The sequence below is a fragment of the Empidonax traillii genome, unplaced genomic scaffold (genome assembly GCF_003031625.1).
Source record: "Empidonax traillii isolate 1590-97213 ecotype Southwest subspecies unplaced genomic scaffold, ASM303162v1 scaffold426:size1138770, whole genome shotgun sequence".
Taxonomy (NCBI): Eukaryota; Metazoa; Chordata; class Aves; order Passeriformes; family Tyrannidae; genus Empidonax; species Empidonax traillii.
In genome coordinates, this window is record NW_020955619.1 from 799,817 (window position 1) to 813,640 (window position 13,824).

The following is a 13,824-nucleotide window of genomic DNA, read 5'->3' on the forward strand; positions in this document are numbered from 1 at the left end:
AGGCTTCTTTAGCTGTACTTTGAGTCACAACTCAGGAGAACTGCAAAAAATGCAGATCAGTGATGTTAACTCTGGTCTGAAAACACCTTTTCTCTGAGCAGATTGGCAAAGCCTTTAGCTCAGAATGATGAGAGGAGGGTCAGGGCAACAGCAGAGCTGGTGAAGATGGTTTTGGTGGAGCTTTGGTTGAGCTGAAACTGCAGTTAAACTGAGAAATCCACGTTCACCACACAACCTTCACTTATCTAATAAAACCCAACCAACCAAAACAAAAATTCCCCCCTTCCCCAATCAAAATAGAATCATCACACCACCAAGTGAAAAGGGACAACTTAACCCAAATCCACCCCTTGTCCCTTCACCACAATTAGAAGTAAAATTCCCCATGCTCAGGTCCCTGACTTGCTGCCTTTAATCCCTGGGGTCTCTGCCCTGAGCAGTGCCAGGGGGTCAAATTAACATCCACAAGGAGGTGATATTTCTCCCCCAAAGCTCCTCCCAGCTCCATGGCCCACGAGGCCATTCTCCTTCCAACAAATAATAAAATGACTCACATGTAAATATGAAATTTCTTCTAATTTATTGTGTTATATTAAAAAAACAAAAAGTACATATTGCAAACATCAACCATACAATGAAATCCAGCGGAAGCTTGTTTTGTGCCCAAGTCTGAACAGGAGGGAATGATTGTACAGAACAGGAATCTGCTGTTGTCCATGAAACAAGACTGAAAGGTTCTGCCTACACTTTGCTCTAAGGTGAGATGGCAGCTCAGAGCCTTCCAAAGGTCGCGGGGCTCAGGGGGATCCAAACCTGCTTCTGGGAGTGCAGGAGCAGCTGCTTTGGTGCTCCAGCTACACGGACACAGATGGGGAGGTGTCAGCCTGGGGTGGTCACTGCCACCTCTCCTACAGCCCCACCTGTGTTCTGAGCTGCAGGTCCACAATATCTCTCCCCAGGGAAGACTTTGCTGAGCTCTCCTGGGCTGGGCTGTCACTGCTGGTGGCTGGAGAAGGGAAGCAGACAGGTCTGCTGTCCCTGGGATAATCTGAAGAGCTGCTTGTGCCCAGGACACCTGCCCTGAGCCCCACCTGCACCTGAGAGCTGAGGCAAAACCACTTAGAGTAACGAGGCTCAGGAGCTGAGAGCATTTGTGCAATGGCATTACCAGAATGTGCACTCAAGGACGGGGCAGGAGGTAAAGGACACCCCAACACCACAGCACAGCTTTGTGCACCACTCCAGCACAGAGGGTGAACTCAGGAGTGTGTTAAGGCAGAGTCTGCCCACAAACACAGAAACAAAATTGAAATTAGAACTTAAACTCTCCTGGAGTGACTTTGCTAAACCAACAGCTCTACAAACCACTGTACAAAGATTAAAAACAACCATTCCCTGCTTTTTAAAGAACTTAGTTTGCAAAACCCAAACAAGAAAAGCCTGAAGCCAGTTAAGACTCTATTTACAGAGAAGTTAATCACAGAGATGTGACCTGTCAGGTGCTTAGCACTGGTGTCACCTCCTGGAGCTGAACCTGCTCTGCCCCATGGGACATGGCTGGAGTTTGTCTGGGGTCTCCCAGCTAGGTCAGACCCAGCTCAGCTGAAGGGAGCAGGGATTGCTGCAGGACTGTTGGTGTTCTACACTGATGGGCTGGTGGTCCCTGTTCACCCACTGCTGAAACACAGAGTCTCAACCCCTCAGGGGCAGCAGGTCTGTTACAGAAGCTCAGAAACCCACAACAGCCCAGTAACACACCAGTAAGTGTCAAAGTACACAGTGCTGGAGAACCAGCAATCCAGGACTTCCCTTCCTCACTCCCCAGATTATCACAGCCAGCAGGGGAGAAGCTCTGGCTCCTTCAGCCCCTGCACTCTGGACTCCTACAAACCCAAACAGGTGTAAGTACAACTCAAACTAGAAGCCCTGAACTGTCAGGACAGAACTGAAGCTGCTGAACCTCAGGGTAACTGCTGAGCTCTTATAAATCAGTAGCTGAAGCAGAAAGAAGAGACAGGTACAACAACCCCACCTGCCACAGACACCAGCTGCCTGTGACTTAGAGAAGTCTTTGGTTACTAGAAAGATGTCCTCAGCTTAATTTTGAAATTTTTTAGCTCTACTTGATGATCCAAAATTATACAAACACTTCATACTGAATTTCAGCCCCTCCAGACAAGCTCTGAGTAACTGGGGTGTAACTGCTCTGTGGAACAGAAGCCTTGGGGTAACAGGGCTGGTGGTGCTGCAACACCTCTGGTTTGTAACTGTTCACATGCCCTCAGCAGCCCTGAGCCAGGAGCAGGGATCCTTGGAGCAGGAACACAGAGCTGCTGCTCCAGAGGACTCTGGCTGTTAAGGGCAGTGCTAAATATTCCACAGAAAGCGTGAAAGGAAACTCTACCCCAGGCCAGAGTGCTCCAATGCTGGCCACAGTACTGCTGAATTGGGAGTTTAACACTTCCTACCTTGGGTTTCTCTCCCTCCCAGGATTTGTTACCTGAACTATCACAGCTGTGGCTCTGCTTCCAGCCCTATGGAGTGATACCCCATCTCCCACCATCACTGTCACTTGACTCCACAACAGGCAACAGGAGCTGAGGAGGTAGATGAAATATTCATTTACAACAGAAAAGCACTCTCAGAAAACTAGACTGCCTTCTCCACACTCTGCCCTTCCACACACAGCTGCCACTGCTGAAAAGACTTGGAATATGCTCAGGATACAGTCAAACAAGGAGTATCTGCCTCTGGGCCACTGTCTGCTGCTCTTCTCTGTAGTGCTGCCCTCATTCAGAGCAAGGCACTGCTCCTGGATCAGTTCCAAAAGGGAACTTCTGCCCCCCACCACCACCAATGCTCCCCTGCCACAGAGGCACTGAACCTGCTGTTACTCCTGAGTAACTCCTGTCACTCCTACACAGCACAGAACACACCGGCTGACCTGGGAGCTGCTGGAAACCAACTCCCCAGCTCCAGGCTCAGGCAGAAGCTCTAAGCACTAACCGGTACCAACATCACCCTAAGGGAAAGCAATCACGGACAATTTGCTCCTGATCCTCCTCTTTTTGGAGGAATTTCAACCTTGAACCGCAGGGATAAAGCAGGGAGGGGTCTCCCCTCAGTGCTGCAGAAGCTCCACTGGACCCTTGGAGGACGAGGTCCAGGGAGCTGTATGGAGCCACAGCCAGGCCCAAGGGAGCAGCCCCCCTGCTCTGAGGGGTCCCTCTGCTCCAGCACTTCAGGAACATCACCAGCCAGTGCCATTTGTCCTCCAGGGAGTCACCCCAAGGCAATCCTGAGCTCCCAGCCCTGCAGACCTGGGAGACAGAGAGCTGTGCAGCAGCTTTGTGTCCAGATCCCAGCCTTTCCTGAGTGCCAGGAGTGAGGGTCAGGAAGTGCCCGGAGGGAAGGAGGACAGCTGGGCTGGCTGAGCATTTTGTTTGTTGTTTTGTTTTGTGTTTAAAGTGCAGGATAATTACCAAAGCCAAAGGCAGCCAGCCCTCCTCCTCTCTAGCACAAAACAGCAACAACAAGAGTGCTAAAAATTCAGGGCATTTCTCCAGCTGCTCAACAGGCCCTTACAGAACCCACCGTACGCCCAGTAACCTCGTTTATTCTTGTCCTACAACTACAGCATTTAAATACCCCAAATAACCTAGAGTTTGTTACAAAACATAATTTACAGACTGTGCTGGGTAGAAGGTGAGCCTCCTGGTCCTCTGCTGCTTGCCCAGAGCTGGGGCCCGGGGCTCACCTGGCTCACTGGTGCAGGTGGGCCCTGTCGTCGGGGCGCTTGATGTGGATCCTCCTCACGCGCTCGATGCGCTCCCGCTCCTCGTCCTCCTCCAGGTGGTGGGACCGACCTGCTGCCCCCCCTGTGGCCTCCAGGAGTGCATTGTCGGGTCCCCTCCCGTCCTGGGACTCGTAGAGCAGAATGTTCAGTGTCTCCTCATAAATTCGGGCTTCTGGGAACTCCACCTGCGCACCCAGAGAAGAGAAGGTCACTCTCACCTGTTGCCTGTCACTGCAGGCACCAGATTACCTCAGTTTTAACCCCTGATACCTGCTTTTACAGTTTCTTAATTGCACTCCAGCCACAGAAATGATTTCTGGCACAACCCTTTCCACTCCATTATTTGCTTCCAGCCTTTGAGACCCTGCAACTAGCTGGGCTTTTCCCAAAATCACCCTGCACGCAGGGCAGGCTCAGACAGGTCTTTCTTTGGAGAGGTAAGCAGCACAGGGAAAGTGTGCCATTGCTTGCCTGCATCCCCCTTTACACAAGGATGTAGAACCACTGAATGATGTGGGGTGGAAGAGACCCTAAAGATGACCTGGTTCCAATCCCCAAACCTGGTTAAACACACAGGTTTAGCCTAAGATGAAGAGCTGGACTGAAGGTGCCTTATGGAACAATCACAACTGCCCCGGTGTTATGTGCCACAGCCAGGCAGCCGCTGCTTTCCCCGTACCTTGGTCTGCTTCTTCTCCGTGGCGTAGACGATGGAGGTGCAGCAAACCTCGGCGATCTTGCGGCCCTGCCCGTAGAAGGACCAGCAGCAGATCTCGTCCCCAATGACGTCCTTGATGAACAGCACCCGCCCGTTGAACCGCAGGGACAGCTTGTCGAACAGCTCGATGTTCTTCAGCATGTTGTCGTCGGAGTTGCTGCGGGATGGAGGCAGCAGGGATTTACAGGGCACGTGGAACAGAGCAGGGGGCATTTACAGCCCCCAAACAACCAGCTTCCTTTCACTTACAGTGTCATGGGATCATAGGATAGTCTGGGTTGGAAAGGACCTTAAAAGATCCAGTTCCACCCTCCTGCCATGGGCGGGGACACTTTCCACTAGGACCTGTCCAACCTGGCCTTGAACACTTCCAGGGATGGGGCAAAACCGAGACATTAATTCTTGCTATTTCACTACTACAAGCAGGAAAACCTGCTTCTGAACCAGCAGCAACTCAACAGCAACAGCCCTGAGAACAACTGTCCAATGGCATTTCACCTGTGTGCAAAATCCTGTGGCCCAAATAAAGCCATTCCTGAGCTCAGCACCAGCTGGATGGACACAGTGTCATGCCATGGATGCACCATGGAAGGCCTCCTGTACTCAACTATCACACTGCAATCCATGGAAAAGTAGATAGCACTTGGCCAGAAGCCTCTGCCAGCTGCACCTAAGGATTAGAGGAACTCCTCTGGCACACAAATAGCACAGGCTCAGCCTTCCACTGATGGCAGCAGGCTCCCTTCTGACTCAAGTTTGAAATTAATTGGGAAAAACTGGAGTGCATGCCAATGCAAATCTGTCATTGGGTCTGGAGGAAGGAAAAGTTAATGCTTCTCGTGGATTTTAGTCCATGAAAAACTTCCAAGTCAAACTGAAGTCACTTACCTGGTGTAAGAATATTTGTTGTTGCTTCTGTTGTACAGCAACTTCACTGCTGGCTGTAAGAAACAAAGCCCAGATCAGTCACAGGAAACACAGCAAGAGCTAGAACCTCAGCCCAGCCCCAAGTCCTGCAGACACACTCCAGAGCTCTAACAGGTGAAACACAATCCAGTGGGATTCTGTTGGTATTACTGCTGTTGCTGCAAACCTGTGATGCACAGGTTGGCAGTGGGGCTGCAATCCCTCCTGACCCCTTCTGGGACTGGATCCTCAGCTACTCTTACAGATGATATATCCTCTGCCTTTGGATCCTCAGCTATTCTCACCTGCCCTGTGCTTTATGACCACCCCCTGCCATGGGCAAACACACCTCTCACTATCCCAGGTTGCTCCAAGCCCCATCCAACCTGGCTTTGGACACTTCCAGGGATGGGGCAGCCACAGCTTCTCTGGGCAGCCTGTGCCAGGGCCTCACCACCCTCATAGCCAAGAATTCCTTCCCAATCTCCCATCCAATCCTGCCTTCTGACAGCGGGAAGCCATTCCCCCTTGTCCTGACACTCCATCCCTTGTCCAAAGCCGCTCTCCAGCTCTCTGGAGCGCCCCTTTAGGCACTGGAAGGGGCTCTAAGGTCTCCCCAGAGCCTTCTCACCTGAACACCCCCAGCTCTCCCCAGGGCACAGCCGGGCCCCTCTCACCTTGTTGGAGGTGGCGATGAGTTTCTGCTCTTCCTTGGAGGAGGTGATCACCGGGACCTTGCAGAACGGCTCGTACGCGTCCTTGTTCTGCGGGAGCAAGGACCACACAGCAGCTCAGAGACACGAACTGTTCCAGTTTCATCCCAAGCCTCCAAAACCACCAAGTGAGAAGAGCAGAAATTCCTGCTGCCCACTCCCAGCCCCTCCCCAGCCCTGTGCCCCACCTGCAGGGCTGCCTGGCACTCGTCCACCAGCCCCTGCACCAGGTAGTACTTGGCCTCAGCCAGCAGCTCCTCGATCTCCCGGCGGCTCTCCGGGAGCGGCACGGCCCCGTCCCGCAGGTAGTTCAGGATGGTCCCAAAATGCTTCCCACAGCGGTCAATCAGGATCCAGCCTGGGGACAGGGAAGAGCACAGTGAGGACAAGCACAGGCAAATGTGGCAAAAGGCCCTGATGGTGTCAAAGTGCTGAAAGACACACAGAGGGACAGCCCCTGCCCTGGAGCTCAACAGCACTGCCATGTACGGACCACAGTGGGAAGAAAATCATGGAATGGTTTGGGTGGGAAGGGACCTTAAAGATTATTAGTCTACTCCCCTGTCACAGGCAGGGACATCTTCCACTAGCCCAGGTTGCTCCAAGCCCCATCCAACCTGGTCCTGGACACTTCCAGGGATGGGGCAGCCACAGCTTCTCTGGGCAACCTGTGCCAGGGCCGCACTACCCACATAGGGGAAGGTTTCTTCCCAATATCTCATCTAAATTTCCCTCCTTCAGCTTAAAGCCATTCCCCCTTGTCCTGTCACTCCAGGCCCCTGTCCGAAGTCCCTCTCCAGCTGTGGAGACCCCCACTCAAAGGGGCTCTGAGGTCTCCCCAGAGCCTTCTCTTCTCCAGGGTGCACAAAAAGAGGTACAACCAGAGCTCTCCCTGGACAGCTGCAACTGCAGGATCCACATGTCACCTCTGGTGCTGGAATCAGGACCCTGAGGAACATGAGGCAGTGGAGGCTGGAGTCTCCCTGCCTGAACAGATGGCCACTCTCAGGCTGAGGCTCAGGAATGCAGCGAGGAAACGCTTGTGGGGAAGGAGTCATATTTTGGACAAATAAGGAAAGGAGGTTAAGGCAGACCCTGGGTGTTCTGCATGAATGGAATTACGAGTAAAGTCTGAACATTTGGTTCGGTTTGGAAAGGGAACACGACCCTTTCATGCTGTTTTGAGGGAAACTGAGACACTCTGCAGTAGTTTTACTCCAGGCTTCCCACCTCCCTCATTCCTGCTGTTCCCAGAACACACAGTGTGTGCTCAAAGGGTGATTTAACAGACTAGGAACAAACTGGAAAGCAGGAGGCAGAACTAGAGACAGAGAAATCATGGAACAAAGGACTCATCCAGACTAATGAACACATTACACCTATCCAAGTGGAGCAGAAAAAAGCCCATTTGGCAATGCACAAAACAAGAAATCCCATTTTAGTGGGAGATGTGGTGGAAGGTGTCCCTGTCCATGGCAGCGGGGGTGGAAATGGGTGATCTTTAAGGTCCTTTCCACTCAAATCATTGTGGGATTCTGTGACAAAGAGGAAGCACAAGCCATGGCAATGAACAAGGACATCCATATTCCACAAGTGCAGCTGCTGCCCAAGTTCACCAGAGCACACCAACACCCAGGAAGGTAAAGGGCAAGCTGAGGGCAGAATTACCATCCCCAAACTTCTGCTATCCCCTCTGATTCCTCTGTAGGCTGGAAAAATCTGCTGCAACACCATGTTTACAGATGGTGAAATCAAAGCTGAATTGCTCATTTCCATGTGGAGGGAGGGAGAATGAGAAAACATTTGGAGCAGTGTTGCAAAACACGAGTGACCACTAAAACAGCTTTAAAAACCTTCTGTTTCACCCAAACAGCCCAAACGAGATGACTCAGGGAAGTGACCCCAGTGACCCTCAGCCACGGCAGAATCAACAAGTGGGCTGAGCTGAAGTCTGTCAGAGCTGTTTTTTAATTGCAGTGTTACAAAGCCATCCTGTATCCATTTAGGCAGGGATACAGAATCCAAGAGCTGCAAGCATCAGAGAATCATAGGATGGTTTGGGGTGGGAAGAGACCTTTAAGTACATCTCTTTCTACTCCCTGCCATGGTGAGGGGCACCATTCCACTATCCCAGTTTGCTCCAAGCCCTGTCTGACCTGGGCTGGAACACTTCCAGGGATGGGGCAGCCATCTGGGCAACCTCTGCCAGGGCCTCATCACCTTCACAGGGAAGAATTCCTTCCCAATATCCCATGCAACTCTGCCCTCTGTCAGTTTGAAGCCATTCCCCCTGTCCTATCCCTCCACATCCTTGTAACCAGTCTCTCTCCATGTTTCTTGTACCCCCTTCAGGTCCTGGATGGCCACAATTAGATCACCCCAAAGCTTCTCTTCTCTAGGCTGCACAATCCCAATTCCCTCAGCCTTTCCACACAGCAGAGCTGCCCCATCCCCCTGACCATCTCGGTGCCTCCTCTGGACTCGCTCCAACAGCTCCATGTCCTTCCTGAGCTGGGACCCCAGAGCTGGATCAGCACTGCAGGGGGGTCTCACCAGGGCAGAGGGGCAGAATTCCCCCCTCCCCTCACTCCTTGGTACATGCACACATCAGACCTTCAGGGAATTACCCTTTTGTCTTACAAGAAGTGTCCAGAACAGGATCCAAACACTCCAGCCAAACCAGATAACATTTTCCAGCCAAGCTCTGACAGGTGAAACAGGAGCCTGACACTGGACACTGCCTGATGCTCCAGTCTCTTATCAGCAGCTGGACAAAGAACAGCATCTCCGTCAGCTGGCTACAGCAGCAGGGAGTGAGGGAAAAATCCCACAGCAGCAAAAGAGAACTGAAAACAGGTAGATGCACCTGGAAAACTCAAATCCTTCTCTCTGCTCATAACCATGCAAATGAAATGTTCCAAATGCTCCAGTTCATCACCGATTTCTAAGCTGAAAATAATCATCTGCCACCCACAGCCAGAGAACTCCAGACTTTTCTCCTACAGCCTGAGGAGCAGCAGGTTGGAATTGTTCAGCTGGAAGAAGGGGCTGGAAGCTATGTCTGAGGTCAGAAGGATCCAGACACAGAGCAGGACCCCTCGTGCCACATTCCAGACAGGTTAAACTCCCTCCAGCTTCTCCCCAAGTCTGGCTCTTTTTCCTAAGAAACATTCTGGCTTCTTTTCCTAGGAAACATTTTGCTTTGTGCCAGGTTTTGGGTGTGACCAATTAGCAGGATTTTGAAGCATTCCAGATAAAAATTGTTTCCTTTGACAGCCCCAATGCTATTGTCCCAGTTTCCAGGCAAGGGGAGATAAAGCAAGAACTGCTGCCATGGGAGTGTCTGGGTTACAACATACAGGAAGTATCAAATTCCTATTAAAACACAAACTGGCTTCATGGAACAATCCCACACAGACACTGTGGGAGTCACAGCAAAATAAATTTGGGATTTTACGTCTCAGACGTGACATTTTAGCAGAAGAAACTTCAGTTACTCTCAGATTTGGGGTGCAAACAGTACCTGCACTTCCAGGGCCTCCGAGCCCCGGGAATGGGATGTACCAGCCCTCATGTACCTGCCCAGGATGCCTGGAGGAAGTTCTGGGATCATGCCAGGGTGGGCTCCCAAAAATTTGGAATTTCCAATCCATTTCCAACCTTCAGAAGACTGGAATTATCAAATTTAGTGAAGCACAGAGCAGCTTTAGGGAGGGACAGGAGGATCCTGCTGGAGTTGCCTGAAGTTTAGCAGTGAGGGGAAGGGGCTCGCAACATTTCCACCCCTCCAGTGCTCCCAGTCAGGGCATTGATTCCCCTTTGACAGTTTTTTTGCCTAATCTGGCCCACAGACTGGCTTTTTTTATGCAACCTCCCTGGTCTGTATCCATGAGAAGTATTCCAGAGACCCTTTGATCTGGAGCCCCAAACCACAGGACCCACATTACGGCTTTATCCTGGCATGGGATAACACCTGGAACAAGACAGCTTTGTTTCCCCCAGCTTAAATACAAAGACTTCCGGCTAAAACAGGAATATTCAGTTAATTAGACTGTATTTTTTACATTTTTTTCTCCTCCAAATCCACTTCCTCCTATCACAAGAGCCCTACAAGCCTCTAAATACAGACTATTCCAAAGCACTCAAAAGTCAGTCCAACCCCTCTCACCATGTGCCAAATTTTCTACACCTTCAGCAAATTCAAACAAAATTTTCAAATAATAATTAACTAGTCCCAAAAAAGGTGTTTTGAACCTCCAGGCTCAGCTTTGCAGTAGTAGTTGTTGTTAATTCAAAGGTATCCCAGTCCATAAACATTTTTATGGGCAAAATATCAGCACAGAAATAAAGCTGAGCTTCCACTTAAACTCTGTGACATGCCCAAAACATGGGAATGCTGATATAAAACTACAAATTCTCTGAAAATTTTGCAACTGGTTCAGTTTTAGTGAAGCAAACAAACAACAGGCTCACAAGAAAATAAATTTTTTAAAAATCAGGCTTTAGCTCATACCCCCCACCCCCCATGTTCAGAGCAAGCTTTATATTTAAGGAGACAAGAAGGAACAGCCTCCTGGGCTTCAAAGTGAACACACAAGTCCTGACTCCTGGATTCCTAATCACAATCCTCACAATTTTCCATGGGCTTCTGAGCTTTTGTGTCAGTATTTCAAAAGGAAAAGATGTTCCAGGTGCTACCTGGGCCTGGCAGGAGCACTGGCCCTTCTTAGTGTCCTACTGGTGTCCAGGCACCCACTCAAGTCACCCATGTCTTTTGTTCCACATCTTTCCCAGCTGTATAATCATGGAATCACAGACAGATTTGGGTTAGCAAGGATCTTAAAGATATTTAGTCCACTCCCCTGCTGTGGGCAGGAACACCTTCCACTATCCCAGGTTGCTCCAAGCCCCATCTAAGGTGCCCTTGGACACTGCAGGGATGGGGCAGCCACAGCTTCTCTGGGCAACCTCTCCACCCTCACAGGGAAGGATTCCTTCCCAGTCTCCCATCTAACCCTGCTCTCTGTCAGTTTGAAGCCATTCCCCCTGTCCTGTCCCTCCAGACCCTTGTTAAACAGTCCCTCTCCATGCTTCTTGTTGCTCCTTCAGGTCCTGAAAGGCCACAATTAGGTCACCCCTGAGCTCCTCCTCTCCAGGCTGCACAATCCCAACTCTCTCCAGCCTTTCCCCATAGCAGAGTTGCTCCATCCCCCCGACCAGCCACCCAGCCCTACAACTGGAAGTTGCTCTCTGTTTTGTGATGTTTCTGCGAGCCCTCTGGCTCACCCTGCAGCAGGAGGAGGCAGCGGTGGGGTGAGGGGGGGGTGGGAGCAGCCCATTCCTTACCTTCGCTGTCCGTGAGCACTTCCATGCGGCCGCTGAACATGGCCTTGAGCATGGTGTCCTGCTTGGTGAGGGTCTGCATGGTGGTGTAGTACAGGGCCCCCCCCACGTTCAGCTTCACGTACTTGGAGCTGGGGCTCGTGCCCTTGAAGGACGTTGTGCGCGTCGCCGCCGCCGGCACCGCGGAGCTCACCACGCTCTCTCCCGACATCTCTTCCTGCAAGGAGGGAGTCCCCGGGTCAAGGAAGGAGCCCCCAGGTCAAGGAAGGAGCCCCCACAAGGGGACAAGGAAGGAGCCCCCCACTGTGTGACCCCCACCCCCACGTCCTCAGCGGGTGTTTCACACCCCCGGCTCCCCTTGGCCCTTCGTGAAGTTCTCCAATGTTTTAGACCTCTGACTTTGTTTTCTTTCCTATCGAAACTGAAGGGCAGAAATCGACTCAGCCTCATTTTTTCTCTCAGGGTTTTTCCTGGGAATGCTAAGCTGGGTCTTACATTGCAAAGCCAACACTTTGCCACAACAACTGCTTTCATTTCTTACACAACTCCTCCAGCTCAAGCTCTTACTCCATCAGTAATCCCGGACATAATTGGGCAATTCCCAAAACACAAAACTGGAGCAGATTCGTCAAAATGCAGAAGGTTTTTAAGGCTTTTTTTCCCTTGGAGCACAGATGGCTCGAGAGAGAGCACACGTGGCTCCAGGGAGAGCACACATGAGCTTTCCACTCTGTTCCCTGCCCTCCCACACTTCTCCACACACCAAATCCCACCATCCAGCACCCCCCAGTCCCTGTGCCTGCAGTCCCCACACAGAGTGGCCCCCAGCCACATTCCCTGTCCCTGAGCTAAGGAGGTCACACTGGAACAGGCACAGGTTGGCTCAGCTCCACAAATGCTCCAGAGCCGCTAACGACAAATCCTTAATCACCCTGAGTCTCCCTGGACTTCTGCCTCATAGGGACAGAGTGGGATGATTAACACCCCCATCCCTGCACATCCAGCTCCCAGCCCTTCCACAGCACTTGGATGGCACTTCCTGGAATGAGTTTTGCTGCACTGCCACTAAACACGACACTGTCCCATGACAAATCCCCACGGATTTGTGTGTCTATGTTGTGTGTCTAGGGCGAGGGGCAGGATGGGCAGGGATGGTCCCTGTGCCCGGGGCTCTCAGGGGAGCACAGGCAGCAGCCTCAGCCCAGCACACTGCCACCCCCCCGGCACAGAGCTGGGGGGCTGCACCCCAAACCCCAGCCCTACCCTCCCCAAACAACCGGCCCCAGGCCGGGGGGCGCCCGGGGGGTTTGGACACGTGCAAACCGAGCACCCCGACTCCGGGGGTCGACCCCGCCTGGGGGCCCTGGACCTGCTCCCCTCTCTCTGAGCACCCCAACCTCGGGGTTGAACATCTTCCCACCCACCCCCCCCTCCGACCCGCCCCATATCCCACTGTAAGGGTCGGTCCCCCAAATCCTGCCGCACCCCAACCCTCCCCAGGGCAGCGCCCCCCGCACGCACTCCCTGGGCAAGACCTCACCGCCCCCTTCAGTGCCTCCCACGGCCGGAGCCTCCCCCCCATCCCCCAAACCCCCTGTCCTCCCTCCCGTCCCCCTCACCATGAACGGGCCGCAGCCCCTCGGACCGACAGAGCGCGAGGCGGGCGGGGGAACTTCCGCCCCTCTCGTCCTTCCGGCCCCGCCCGGGTGCGCCCCCCAAATCCTCCCGATGTCCCGCCGGGCCCTGCCGCGCTGCTCTCCCGCCTCACCGGTTTGGACCGGCCTTGCCCGGCCCGGTTTGTCCCGGCCCGGCCCGGCCCGACCTTCCCGGTGCCAGCGGGGCCCGGCGCCGGCTGCTCTCCCCGCGCTGAACCGGTGAGCAACGGGCGGAACGGCAGCGGCGGGGCGGGTTGGCGGCCGGACCCGGGGAGCGGACCCGGGGTGTGGGGAGGGGGCTGCGGCCACGGCCTGAGGGGACCGGGGGGGTCCCGGGGCCGCTCGGCCCGGCCCGGCCGGCCCGGCTTCCGCCAGGGGCAACGGTGAGGACCCGGGGGCTGCGGGGGCCGTGGAGAGAGCGGCGCGGAGGGAGCCTGGGCCCGGGGTGGGAGGGCCTGTGAGCGGGATTGGGCGGCTGGGAAGGGACTGGGTCGTTGGGGGAGGTCTCTGAGGGCGGCCAGGGGGCTGCGAGATGGTCTCAGGGGGATTGCAAGGAGGTCCCGAGGAGGCTGTGAGAAGGACCCGGCGGGACTGTAAAAGAGGTCCGGGAGGGTTGTTAGAGGCGCCCTGGGGGGGCTCTGAGAGGGACTCGGGGGGTTCTGTGGCTGCTTCGCTCACGGCTTGGCCCAGGCC

General features: G+C 53.4%; 1 protein-coding gene across 1 annotated transcript; it reads right to left on the bottom strand.

Moving 5' to 3' along the window:
• Positions 1–557: 557 nt before the first annotated feature.
• Positions 558–13,190, bottom strand: KCTD10 (potassium channel tetramerization domain containing 10). The gene is made up of 7 exons (XM_027894406.1): positions 13,096–13,190; positions 11,480–11,693; positions 6,322–6,491; positions 6,098–6,184; positions 5,403–5,455; positions 4,476–4,671; positions 558–3,981 (listed from the first exon to the last, which is right to left on the bottom strand). The coding sequence occupies exons 1-7, from the start codon at positions 13,096–13,098 to the stop codon at positions 3,763–3,765; spliced, it is 942 nt and encodes a 313-aa protein (XP_027750207.1). The 5' UTR covers positions 13,099–13,190; the 3' UTR covers positions 558–3,762.
• Positions 13,191–13,824: the final 634 nt, after the last annotated feature.